Below are 13,346 nucleotides of genomic sequence, written 5' to 3'. Positions count from 1 at the left end.
TACACGCACATGAGGAAATTGAGACCAAAATAGGTGAAATGATCTTGCTCAGGGCACCCCGCCAGGCAGGGCAGTGGGCCTGGGCCTCTACTCAGCTCTGCCTGCCCCTTGGGCACACTGCCCCTCTGAGGTCTGCACCCATCACGGGACAGAGGGCCGCTCTTTTCCCTGCTTGGTGGGCACACTTTTTTCCTTTGTTGGCTCTTTGTTCACTCTCATTTACAGTACATTTTACATATGTATTCGTGTTCCTGTTATGTACCAAATATGTCTTTGAAGTGGTCGTGGTGAAGCTGCAGGTCGTTAAAGTCTGCACAACCCCTCGCACTCCTGCCGTCCCCGGGGAGTGGAGGAGGGAGAGCCCCCCCTGGCGTGAGGTGTTGCAGGGAAGGTTCTTGGCCAGAGGACATTCTCGTTTGAGACTTGAGTCTTGGCTTCATCCACATGCAGAACTCTGTGGAGAGCCAATATTTTTGTTATTGGTGTGTTGATTTTCAGAAAAGGGAGGCCAGGGGGCTCTCCCTAGGTGCTCCTTGCGAGCTGAGCTCAGTCTGTACCCCAGGACCCTCCGCTGCTGGGTTGAGCTGAGTGTTCCCAGGAGCACGGCGCCCTCTGCTGGAGCATGGGAGGCACTGTGAACGCAGCGTGGTCTCAGCTTACCTTCTGTGTGCCCAGAGCTAGGGATGCTGATTTCCCTGCTTATAAGTCACGGTTCCTGAAACTTGAGGCCAAGGGGAGTGACTAGGTCACCTTGGGGGTTTTAGGACTCCGTTGTTGGGCTCACCTGGCACCTTGCACTGCTCTCACCCCCCGACCTCACCCTGGAAGGGGCTTTGCTGCTGTCTGAGGAGTCTCCACAGCACCCCTAAACCCTTCCCTGCGTTCACAGGGTCAGGAAGCCTCTGCAGTTAACTGATTGGATTTTGTTAGTGGGATCGTTGGGTTTGAGTATGTGTTTAATGAAAAACTTAAAAATGTTGTAAGAGGAAAGAATTTTACATACTGCCAAATTAAAACCAGAGAGTGGTCTTCCAGCTTTAACTGTTGATGTTTTGACTTTTTTAGTTACTGCGGAATACACGATCCTGCTTGCGTGGTTTACTGTAATACCAGCAAGAAGTGGTTCTGTAATGGACGTGGAAATACTTCTGGCAGGTAGATAATCAAACCGCGCATGTGTCTTTAATCAGTGCTGTGCTCAGATTTGTGTGTAAATTATGGAAATGTTGAAGCGAAGCACAATATAAAATCACGCTAACAAACCTGGTTTTTTCCCTCCTCTGTGACTGGTTTAACTTGAAACAGATGGTGGTGTGTGAATGCCTTAATGTATTTACCCTTGATTTATTCTCTGTGGTTCTTTTTATTATGCAAGTAGGGTTGGCTTAATTCTCTTTCCCAGTTTTTATTTATATTTTTCTGCAAGATGAGCTCCTGGCACGCCCGTTCATCTCCATTACTGGGTGCCTGGGGAGGATGTTCCCAAGACAGTAATGGGCATCCATGGGAGCCGCTTCCTGAGAAGGCTCCCTCTGGCCTTAGCTCATCAGAGCAGTCCTGAGGCTAATATGGGCCAGATCCTGAATCATCAGATTAAATTAAGTTCACTTGACCGTCGGCTCTGGGCTTCCCTTCCTGCTGTTGATCATCAGCAGCTGTGACTAGGTCCCTTGTTTTGTGTTTGGGGTGAGATCCGCATTGTGAGGGTGCTTGGATTCCAGGGGAGAGTCCATTTGGCTAAGCTCGAGTGGTGAGACTCCTCAGCTTCCACCACTGGCGTAGGTCTGGTCCTGGTGACTCCTCCAAGGCTGCCGTGATGTGCAGCGAGTCACTCCATTACCACAAGGAAGCAGAGCAGAGTCTCCGTGGGGCAGGGATCCAGGTCGCCTGCAAGAAAACGGCATTTTCCTCTGAGGTTCATGTTTTATAGAAATAAAGTGACAAAATTCCGTAGGCAGCTTTATTTGTACAGGGCCCATACCCTTCCTGTGCCTTTGGCAGCCGTGGCTGAGGACACAGAATGGTCAGATCTCGTGTCACCTTGGAGTTAGTAATGTGAATTGTGGGGTTCTGAGTGAGGCAAGAAAGGGAGCTGATGTTTTTTAGAGATTTGAAGGGAAAAGCATCTTCAGGGTACCCAGAAGAGACTGGTATACCATTTTCCGAATGTTTTGGGTAATTATAAGTGTTACCGTGTTCGCATTAGTTCCTCTCCTGCAGGAAAAGCAGTTAAATAAAACTTGCCTTGGCTGGCAACCCCAGCTTCCGGTCAGCAGAGCCAAGATCAGGGAGGTGAGCGGGGGGGCCTCTAAGAGAAAACAGACTCGGCCAGCCAGATTGTGTGTTCTGTGCAAGGTCAGACTGTGAAGGTGATGGGACAGCCACTCGCCTTCAGGAAGCTACCAGTGTAATGGGGTGAGGTGGGCCTAGAAAAGACAAGAGGAAATCACTGATCCTGGTAGAAGGCCCAGGGGTGGCGGGGTGGGGGGAGGGGTGGCTTTGGAGGTACGGAGAACAGTGATGACTAGTTAGGTAATCTGACAGTCTTCGTGGGGCCAGAGAGGATTAGGATGTTGGCATCTGAGCCGAAGCTTGCAGCAGCAGGGGTTTCCCAAGGTGATGTGAGGGCGGCAGCAGGGAAGGCTGGAGGCTTGGCAGGCATGCTCAGTGTGTGACAAACCTGCAGCCAGGTTGCAGATCGCTGGGGGGGCTGGGAGGGCTTGAGGCAGAGCTGTGCACCACCCGTGGGCCCTGAGTGAGGCTGCCGTGGCAGAGGGTAGAGTTCGGTGTCTGGGGCACTCAGGCCCTGATTTAGGTGAGCCGTGTCCCAGAAATGAGAAAGGCGTCAGAGCCCTGGCCAGGCGCAGCAAGGAAAGAGCTGAGGCGGCGGGGCTTTCAGACCGTTCAGGGCTGGCCCTGTGCTTCCGGAGAGTAGCCCTGAGCCCCACTACTCGGTATTTTTTACTGTCCTCAGGTTTCTAATACATCTGGTTATCAGGTTTCCTGGCCTGCAGCAAATGAGGAGGGGTGTTGCTCTTGGAAGCAGGCACAGGGGCCATGAGAAGTGACTTTGAAACGAGCAGGAGAGAAACTACAACGAGCCGAGGAGCAGTGAAAGGGGCAAGCCTCCTGCCTCTCCAGGACAGCAGCCTTGGCCCCAGCATTAGATTCACTTAGGTCCAATAAGTTGGATTTAAGAAAGCAGGAACTGGGGGGGAGAGAAAAAAGCAGGAACTGTGTGAAACATGTTAGGAAAGTTTTCCTTAAAAATGGTTCAAGTCGGATTGATTTTTGTGCTCAGTGGGGAGCCAGTTCAGGGGCTGGCTGGTCCCCCGGGATGCCAGATGGATGAGGTGTGACCACTCCTGCTAATGGACCGTGAACGGTACCGGAACTTTTAATGGAGCTCGAAAATTGGAAGTGGTGAAAAGCCAAACTTTGGGTGTTAACTATTTATCATTTCCTGGTTTCAGCCACATTGTAAATCACCTCGTGAGGGCAAAATGCAAAGAGGTGACTCTGCACAAGGATGGGCCCCTGGGGGAGACGGTTCTGGAGTGTTATAACTGCGGCTGCCGCAACGTCTTCCTCCTCGGCTTCATCCCTGCCAAGGCTGACTCGGTTGTGGTGCTGCTATGCAGGTGAGGGTGGGGCCGTGATTTCCCTGGGGGACTGCCTTTCAGCCCCAGTCATCTTCCCCAAAGACTCAGCCACTCCATGGCTTCTGACTCCATGGAGCTTTAAAATAGTTTCTGCCGACTGACAAGGTGTAAGGAGGTTCGGGGGGTTGGGGCTTGTTAGAGAGCTAGGAATGTCAAATAACCCTTTTGGGGTGTGTTCTGGTTAAATCATGAAAACAATTCTGTAAAAGCAAAGTCTGTTCTGAGTTTTAAGAGTTCAGAGCTCAAGTGTGCAGGGAGATGCAATTTATTGCTAACAGTTTAAAGGTAATGTGATCATACAGTGAAAGGTAGGGAACGCCCCTTTGAGGTTAAAGGCGGTAAGCCTTTGGGGGGCTAGAGGTCATCCTCACCTGGGCTCTCCCTGCCCTCGGGGCTTCTGCAGGCAACCCTGTGCCAGTCAGAGCAGCCTCAAGGACATTAACTGGGACAGCTCACAGTGGCAGCCCCTGATCCAGGACCGTTGCTTCCTCTCCTGGCTGGTCAAGATCCCTTCTGAGCAGGAGCAGCTGCGGGCGCGGCAGATTACCGCCCAGCAGATCAACAAGCTGGAGGAGCTCTGGAAGGTGAGGGCCTGCTGGGAATGCACATCTGTCTCGGCACCAAGTGTGGCGGGGGTGGAGAGGGGAGCTGGGGGTGGTGTCTCAGAAACAGGAGATTCCAGAAGGAGCTCGAGGGGGACTCTGCAGCCTCTACCTGGAGTGGCCCCTCGAGCTCCTTCTGGAAGCGGGACTGAGGGTGCCATGGGTACCTCCCGCCAGGCCTCTGGGAAAGGAAAGCTCTGGCTGTTGGAATTTTTCTCTTGCTGAGGGCAGGGGTAGGTGGTGGGAAGGAAGTGGATGGGAACTGGCCATTGGTGACTGTGTGTGGACATGTCAGGAGGAGCCGGGCCTGAGTAGACAGACAGGACTGCGGGTGCACTCTATAAAACCTGGTCGGGCCTGTGATGCATCAGAGCCAGGGCAACACCAGGCTGGGGGCGCGTGGGATTCCTGCCCTGCCCACAGACCGTTTCTCCAGGGAAGCCCATCTCTGGTCCTGGCTGTTTATATTTTATGATAAATTTTTAGTAACTAGGCTAGAAATTTTAATTAGGCACCCATATAATCAAAGATGTGAATTTATCTTCACTTCAAGTGCAAGTCAAAATATTTTTGAAGGACAGTCCAGTAAGGAACCTTTCCACCTTGATTTTCAAGTCGCCACAATTATTTCACTGTTCCCGTTTGTATCCAAACAGCCCACATACTGTTTTGTCCCTGCCAAGGAAGTGTGCGTTGCTCCTGTTGGTGCAGCATAGGATCAGGAGGAAATGGGGAGGTGGGCCTTCCTTTCTGTTTACACAACCAGGGAAGCCAGTAATCTTTCTGGCAGCCAGGAAGAAGTGTAATCTCTCCCAGGTCAGGGGCTAGGCCTTTGTTGGAGAATGCAGCCATCTGATGGTATAGGTGTGTCAGGGCTGTGTAGCTGGGGTGTCCACCTCTGTGTGCCACGTGGACTTCCTGATATGAGGGCTCTCCTTACGGGGTGGACACCACTGACCACCAGGTGCCCTTCTCTGCATAAGCCCAACATCAGCTCGTTCTGAGAAGTGGTGGGTGTGACTGTGCCTCTGTTGACTGGGGAGCTCGCATATAGTTCATTTTAGAGGTGAGAACAGGGAAGAACGTGGTGCCATTCTTGTCCTCTAGGAAAATCCTTCTGCCACCTTGGAGGACCTTGAGAAGCCGGGAGTGGATGAGGAGCCGCAGCATGTCCTCCTGCGGTATGAGGATGCCTACCAGTACCAGAACATATTCGGTCCTCTGGTCAAGCTGGAGGCTGACTACGATAAGAAACTGAAAGAGTCACAGGTGATGTGGTGTGTGCAGGAGGGTCTGGTCATTTTAACAAAGCATCTCTCCTAAGGTCTGGGGAGGGTGGTTTTCTCTGCAGACTGCAAATGCTGACGTGGGCCGAGGCCCAGCCCCTGAGAGACGGAACCGTGGATTGAGGACAGGCCTGGGGGCAGATGCCTCATCACTCAAAGCCAGACACTCACCTGGGTGTTTTCTGATTTTAAATCCAACAAAAATTCCTTACAGTTGGGTTTGTAGCTTTTGCCACAGCCGTGAGAGTCAGACCTCAGGAGCCCACAGCACACTGAGGACACTCCTTGTGCCGTCCCTCGGAGACTGTGCGTAGGAAGCAGGAGCCCTGAGGCACACGAGATGTGTCCTCGGCCATCGGCTTCCTTCTCTCCCTCCGCAGCCCACAGAGAAGCCGCCTCCAAGAACAGACATCATGTGGGGGTCTCCTGGTCGTCCTGTGCAGGTTTCGGGGTCCTAATGACTTCTCTCTTGGATGTGCCCTTGTTGGTGTTTCAGGCTGTCCAGTGCTGCTCGCCATAGGGCACGCACCTGTGGAAACCCAGACACAAGGAGTCCAGGCCTGTGTCTGTGTCTGTAGGCTAACAGGGCTCTTATTTTTTATGTGCTCAGACTCAAGATAACATCACGGTCAGGTGGGACCTGGGCCTTAACAAGAAGAGAATCGCCTACTTCACTTTGCCCAAGACTGACTCTGGTAATGAGGATTTAGTCATAATTTGGTTAAGAGGTGATTTTAAGTTTTAAAATATTTGTGACCATAAGTAGCATAAAATTCCTAGTTTCACCCTTGTAAAGTGTCCCTTAATTTGAACTCTTCATGGTAGCGTCTGTGGCACATGTGAAAACTCTTAACTTTCTTGCTGTCTTTTCCCTGTAAGACATGCGGCTCATGCAAGGGGATGAGATATGCCTGCGGTACAAAGGGGACCTGGCGCCCCTATGGAAAGGGATCGGCCATGTCATCAAGGTCCCTGATAGTATCCTTTGTGTAAAGAAGGGCTGGCACAGGCACTGTCTGCCCAAGACTCTGACGAGCTTGTCCTGAGCACAGGAGACCTGCGTGGGGATCACCGCTGAGAGCAGCCTCGGGGCCTCAGGTGGAGGGAAGGGTGTGTACAGCCGCGGCTGGAACGCCCTTTCTTCAGGTGTCCTCTGAGAGGGCACCGTTTATATAAAACTGATGAAGAGATCTGCTTAGGCAGAAGCCAGGGTGCTCCGAGCTATGTGCCTGAGGGCTCTGCGGAAATTCACAATCAGGGCCTGGAACCTGCGCCCTGGGCTTGGCTGCTCCATGTTGGGTGCTGGCTGCTGCCCCAGGGCTCAGAAGGAGGACACTGCTGGCTGCGCTGGCCCCGGACACGGTGGGCAGAATCTGTCACTGAGAACGTGGGTCTCTGGCTGCATTTTCTGTCTTTGGTGCAGAGGAGGGTCTGTCTCTTCAGTAGCAGTGAGGGCTCCTCAGAAAGGCTTTTGACCAGGATGAGACTTAACTCGGCGGCATAGATTATGGCGATGAGATCGCTATTGAGCTTCGGAGCAGTGTGGGTGCACCTGTGGAGGTGACTCATAACTTCCAGGTGGACTTCGTGTGGAAGTCAACCTCATTCGACAGGTATGTCTGCCTCCTTCCCAGCCTCTACTTCCCTGCATCTACTTTGCGGTCACCTGCCCTTGGCGTGGCTGCTGCCTCCGGTGTCTCCGTGCTTCTCCTCCTTATCACAGAGGGGCACGTCTGCACAGCAGCTCCTCGGTGGTGTGTGCCACTGACCTGGAGCTTTCCTTTCAGGATGCAGAGTGCGTTGAAAACCTTTGCTGTGGACGAGACCTCCGTGTCGGGCTACATCTACCACAAACTGCTCGGCCACGAGGTGGAGGATGTGATCATCAAGTGCCAGCTGCCCAAGCGCTTCACGGCGCAGGGGCTCCCTGACCTCAACCATTCTCAGGTTCTCACCCACCCCGGGGGCAGGAGGGTCCTGGACTGCAGAGCCTGCCTGGTGAGCGGCCCTCCACCGTGTCTGCGCCCCTAATGGCCACTTGTATCTGAAGGTTTACGCCGTGAAGACTGTGCTGCAGAGACCACTGAGTCTGATCCAGGGCCCACCGGGCACAGGAAAGACGGTGACCTCAGCCACTATTGTCTACCACCTGGCTCGGCAAGGCAATGGGTAGGGCTCTGCACAGCCCAAGTGGGGGAGAGAGGGAGGCCTGTCTTCCAGGAGGCTTTGGGGCCCAGGGTGTCTGGCATGCTGTATTCTATGCCGTTTGTATTAGATCTGGCCATTGTGGTTGCTTTTAACAAGCAAACCTGCCATTCTTATAAAGGCCGTAGTGGGTAGGTTCATCCTGTGTTTTGTTGTGCCTGCGTGCACCTTGGAGCTTTGAAAGACTTTACAGTGCAAACAGGAGGTGAGGATGTTGGACTCGGGTGTTAGCAGTGGGTTGCATGAGTAGAGTGAGGATCAGGAAGCTCCAGACCATCTGGCTCTTAGCTCCTTCAGCATCGTGTCACTCCTGGCTTTAGTCTTAGAGCTTGAGCTGGCTCCACTGCCTATGATTCAAAACAACAGTCTTGGCTAATTGGACTTTCTCTGGGCGAGCACTGACATTCGCTCACATTGTGTTGAAGGCCCGTGCTTGTCTGTGCGCCAAGCAACATAGCCGTGGATCAGCTGACTGAGAAGATCCACCAAACTGGGCTGAAAGTCGTGCGGCTCTGTGCCAAGAGCCGAGAGGCCATCGACTCCCCGGTGTCGTTCTTGGCCCTGCACAACCAGATCAGGAACATGGACAGGTGGGTGTCGGGTAGCTGGCCTTAAGCGAGGCGTGTCTCCCCTGGGCAGGCACTGGCGGCACACACCTCCCTCTCATGTGCCCCTGTGTCTGCAGCATGCCAGAGCTCCAGAAGCTGCAGCAGCTGAAGGATGAAACCGGCGAGCTGTCGTCTGCGGACGAAAAGCGGTACCGGGCCCTGAAGCGCACTGCCGAGAGGGAGCTGCTCATGGTGAACTCAACCGCCCTGCTGCCGGGGGAACTGGCCTGGGCCTTTGGGCGTTTGTCTTGTTCACTTGGGCCAAAGGACCTGTTTGAATACGTTAAGTCCACGATGGCACCTTTAGTTAGTTTGTTCTTTTGCATTTGAGGAGAGAACTCTGATACCCTCCTCCATATGCTTTCTCTGAGATCACACAGAGACATCTTGTTGAGGTAGATTCCACTCCCCGCCAGCCTCCCTGCTGCTGGGGTCTTGGGAACCTGGTCCGTACCCGGGGTGGGGCAGGGGGCAGGTCTGGAGCGCCGTCTCCTGCTCTTTGTTGATGAACCAACCAAAAGTGGATCTCAGCCTGAGCATGGTGTCCCTGGCTTAGCGCTGCCCCTCAGAGGCTGTCTCAAGGCACCAAGCTCTTTCTTAGGCGTGAAGCCCAACCACTTAGGATCTCGAAAGTTAGGGTCATTGCACCCTGGACAGATGCTGTCAGGGAGGGTCCACTTATTTCCGTCGTTGTTGAGGAGGGTGTGGACCGGAACAGTGTCTGTGTCCCGTCCTGCCTGCTTTTGGGATCTGGGAACATTGACCATGCCGGTGCCCTGATGCCTGGCACACTACACTCTCTTCCCCAGAATGCAGATGTCATCTGCTGCACGTGTGTGGGCGCCGGGGACCCGAGGCTCGCCAAGATGCAGTTCCGATCCATTTTAATCGACGAGAGCACTCAGGCCACCGAGCCAGAGTGCATGGTCCCTGTGGTCCTTGGAGCCAAGCAGGTGGGCCACAGCCCATCCATTATAGTCTTGTTTGAAAATTGGTGTGCATTCTCTCTTGTTCCAGTTCTGTGTAATTCTTAGTGCTGGGGTTTTGTTTTTAAGTATCCTATGGTGCTGTTTGATGCCCTGCCAGAGCACAGAGGGATGCACAGCAGGCCCTTTGAGGGGGTCTTCGAAGGGTGGGCTTGGCACAGAGTGCCTTTGTGTGGGTTCTGAGTGCAAGTTTGCGTGTTTCATGTACATGGTGGGCAGTTTTCCCACCCCCAGTCCATATCTTGCCGCTTGAATTCACATAGCCGGGTGGTTGTATGGACCCTGGCCCTCTTAGTCCCCTGAGTGGATGTCTAGGCTGTTCCATGCTTGAGCTTCTTACCTGTGTGGGCCTTTCACCACAGCTGATCCTCGTGGGCGACCACTGCCAGCTGGGCCCCGTGGTGATGTGCAAGAAGGCGGCCAAGGCTGGCCTGTCCCAGTCGCTCTTTGAGCGCCTGGTGGTGCTGGGCATCCGTCCCATCCGCCTCCAGGTCCAGTATCGGATGCATCCTGCGCTCAGTGCCTTCCCATCCAACATCTTCTATGAGGGCTCTCTTCAGAATGGTGTCACTGCAGGTAATACTCGGCCCAGAGTGGGGGCCCTGGGGAAACAATACCTCCTGTCACTTCCTTCTTAAGTGGCCTTATGTGGTGACTGCTTGTGGGTAGGGGATGCCTCAGAGAGATGCAGTGGTCAGTGGGACAGAACGTGCACTCTGGAGTGCGCTCTGGGACATTCTCGGGGTGTGGGCAAGGGGGAGCCCACATCCTCGTAAAATTCAGAGTCACTATATGAGAATTCCCACCATTGGCGCGTCACACACAACACACACACGAGGGGGTGGCAGAGCTGACTGCCCGTCCCGCTCCTTCCTCTATCGGTGGTTCTCAAAGTCCGGGCCCTGGGGGTCTCAAAGACCTGTGCACGACCAAGGCCAGACTACTTCTGTAGTAACACTGGGACATCGTGCGCCTTTTGGCTGTGCTGACACTTGCGCTAATGGCGCAGAAGCCTCAGCACTCAGCATGAGTCAGTGGTGCGACCAGGCTGCTGTGTGTCGTCACCACCACGCACCTGTGGCAGGCACCATCCTGGGTGCACAAGCAAAGAGTACTGAGTTTACTGATCCCTGAGTGCACGTTCTTGTGATTCTATGTGTGATGGGAGAGGACGTTCTCCTAAGAAACTTGGCAGGGGTGTGAGGTGCTTGAAGGAAGGACTCACACACTGGTTATACAGACTGGGATATTTAGCAGGCGTTTTCCCAAAAGTGACCAAAGCGAGCCTGTGGCTTCAAGGAAAATAACTGAGAATATTCATCACCAGTGATAAAATCTGAGAATTCACACCAAAATTAGAATTTTGGAAAACCCATGTCCCCTAACATGAGCTGATCAAGTCTTCCCAATGCTGAGTGGATTTTCTGATGAGATCTTTGGTGGTGACAGACGTCAGGTGCCTCAGCCTTTGGAAGCTCTGCCTGATGGGGTGAGCAGGCACTTGCCATTCCAGTGGCCAGCAAGGGTGCTCCCAAGTCACTGGGGTGTCAGAGGCCATGCAGGTGCGGGGCAGAGTAGAAAAGCCATCGTCACTGACCTGCAAGGTGACCTCCCGTCCAGCTTTCCTGTAGAATCAGGGGCAGAATTCCACAGTAGTAGGAAAGTCATAAAACACGCTTCCCTTTTCCAACCACGTGCATCTTTGACCATCCTCATGCTGCAAGGGCTCATGGGAGACTGGGAACAGGAGTAGAGTAAGCCGGATAGTGAAGTGAGTTGCGAAAATTCACTACATATATATTTTAGTGGAAAATAGTTATTTTTCATAAAAAAAAATTTGTAAGTTAATGTTTATCTTTAAATGAATTTTAAAATATTTTAGATTTCTGGGTTTTAAAATACAATAAATATCAGTAGATGTAATCCACAAAAACAATAGCTGTTTGAACTCAACTTTTCAGAGTGTAAAGGGGTTCTGAGAGTAGCATTCATTCGAGAACCAATTAGTATCTCATTACTGCCAGCAGCCCACCACGTCAGCCTTGTTTAGCTCACGTTATAGGTAAGGAGACTGAGGCCGAAAGTGTGCGTGCCTGGCCAGGGCCACACGGCTGCTGTGCAATGCAGTCTTGACACTTAGAATGCTGCTGGTCTGTTGGGTGGTGGGGCTAGAAAAGGCCTGGCCATGAGCTTGTTTGTGATTCTCTGATGCGGTTGACACTTGTTGGGAAAGCCACCGCGTAACCCTGATTCACACCCTCGCCCACCTTGTTCCACCTACCTCCACGGTGTCGGCTCCATAGGGCAGGGTTGGTGGTGGTGGTTCACTGCTGAACCGTCAGTGCCCAGGACATAGCACCCCATGAGTGTATTTTTTTGAACTCTCTACTGAAGTGTAAAGAAGTGCCCAGATCCTAAGTGTTCAGCTTAGTGAGTTTTCACTAAGTGAACACACCTGTGTAACTAGCACCTGCCTCTAAAAGCACAACCTGACCAGCTCCTTGCAGCCTTGAAGTGACCCCTGTCCAGGGCAGTGCGGGTGCCCACCCAGACCCACGGACTCAGGGTAGCCTGACATCAGTGGTGGCGGGAGTGTTTACACCACAGAAATTGGCCAGCACTGTAGATTAGCCCTCGCCTTACCCCCAGCAGGTGGTTAAACGTTTGCCAGCAGTGAGCGGGTCACCAAGCTTGCCAGCCACTGCCCTCGCTTGAAAGGTTGAGGCTTTGCCTCATTTTCAGCTTGACATAAAAGGGATCATACAGCGTGTTCTCATGGGTCAAGCTTCCTTCATCAGTTAGGCTATTTTCATGCAAAAATACCAGTTTTCTTACACTAATCTGTTGATTAGGTACAACTCCAGTCAGAATTCCCAAAGGTGTGGGTGGAGTGTGTGATTTGACAAGCTGATTTTTTTAAATTGTAAGGACCAAGCACCCAAGACAAACATGAAGAGCCTGATGAAGGTGGCAGCTCCTACTAGGAGATGTCAGGAGTTACTATAAAGCTGCAGTCGCAGAGACACTGGGCACAGTGCCCAGGATAGAGTCCAGAGGCAGACCCATCTGTCCACAAGCCCTGGTGTGTGACAACATGGGGTCAGCTCAACAGTGTCATTCTTTTTTTTTTTTTTTTAACCGTACCATGCGGCATGTGGGATCTTAGTTCCCCAACCAGGGATCAAACCTGCACCCCCTGCATTGTGGAAGTGCAAAGTCTTAACCGCTGGACCAACAGGGAAGTCCCAACAGTGTCATTCTTAAAAGCCAGTTGTAGGGGCATGTGAGTCCCTTAAGGTACATCATAAAGCTTCTGGAAGGAAATAGAGTATCTTCGTTACCCTGGGGCAGACACAGGTTTCTTAAACAGACTGCAGAAAGCACAAACCAGTGAAATCTGTTCAGCCAGTGAGCCGGCTTCATCCCAGACACGGTGCCAGGTGTTCCTGGGAGTTTCGGTCAGAGGACATACTCAGTGGCCTGCCCCGGGCCCGCAGACCTGGGTCTTTTGCCTGGAGCCTGCAGTTTCCTGCCCCGCCTTGTGCCTGCCCAGGATGGCATGGCCTCCACTCAGCTCTCCACCTTAGCTCAGTCCAGACTGCCTACACTTTCTTCTCTGATAGGATATTCTCTCTTTTCTTTTCTCCTCTACAATGACAGCGGATCGTGTGAAGAAGGGGTTTGACTTCCAGTGGCCCCAACCGGATAAACCAATGTTCTTCTACGTGACCCAGGGCCAAGAGGAGATTGCCAGCTCAGGCACCTCCTACCTAAACAGGTAAACAGAGGCTCATCTGTGGCGTCTCCTGGCTTCAGTGACGGCTTGTCCAGTGACTGCTAACCTGTGGTTTTGTTTAATGTGGTGGTGAAACTTTTCCTTGTCCCCCTCATTCTTATTCTGTTCAGACACTTAAACCAACAGCCTATTTCCAATCTCATCTTTTCAGCGTATGTTTTTATGTTGAGCAGATCCTTCATAAGCCCACATGTGAGCCTT

The 13,346-nt window shown here is 52.6% G+C and overlaps 1 protein-coding gene across 3 annotated transcripts in view; it reads left to right on the top strand.

The window, feature by feature from the left end:
• Positions 1 to 13,346, top strand: part of UPF1 (UPF1 RNA helicase and ATPase) — a 36,210-nt gene that overhangs the window by 15,103 nt on the left and 7,761 nt on the right. For 2 of the 3 annotated variants that reach the window (XM_028483800.2, XM_007116940.4), the window contains exons 3-16: positions 1,066 to 1,155; positions 3,474 to 3,641; positions 4,066 to 4,246; positions 5,372 to 5,533; positions 6,161 to 6,278; positions 6,430 to 6,528; positions 7,055 to 7,163; positions 7,338 to 7,497; positions 7,601 to 7,719; positions 8,181 to 8,345; positions 8,441 to 8,555; positions 9,173 to 9,316; positions 9,712 to 9,925; positions 13,010 to 13,127. In XM_028483800.2, coding sequence (XP_028339601.1) covers positions 1,066 to 1,155; positions 3,474 to 3,641; positions 4,066 to 4,246; positions 5,372 to 5,533; positions 6,161 to 6,278; positions 6,430 to 6,528; positions 7,055 to 7,163; positions 7,338 to 7,497; positions 7,601 to 7,719; positions 8,181 to 8,345; positions 8,441 to 8,555; positions 9,173 to 9,316; positions 9,712 to 9,925; positions 13,010 to 13,127 — 1,962 coding nt within the window. The remainder of the gene's footprint in view (positions 1 to 1,065; positions 1,156 to 3,473; positions 3,642 to 4,065; positions 4,247 to 5,371; positions 5,534 to 6,160; positions 6,279 to 6,429; positions 6,529 to 7,054; positions 7,164 to 7,337; positions 7,498 to 7,600; positions 7,720 to 8,180; positions 8,346 to 8,440; positions 8,556 to 9,172; positions 9,317 to 9,711; positions 9,926 to 13,009; positions 13,128 to 13,346) is intronic. The other variant, XM_028483801.2, reaches the window with a different exon arrangement.

Source organism: Physeter macrocephalus, unplaced genomic scaffold (assembly GCF_002837175.3).
Source record: "Physeter macrocephalus isolate SW-GA unplaced genomic scaffold, ASM283717v5 random_72, whole genome shotgun sequence".
NCBI classification, from domain to species: Eukaryota; Metazoa; Chordata; class Mammalia; order Artiodactyla; family Physeteridae; genus Physeter; species Physeter macrocephalus.
This window is presented reverse-complemented; position numbering and strand designations above follow the sequence as displayed.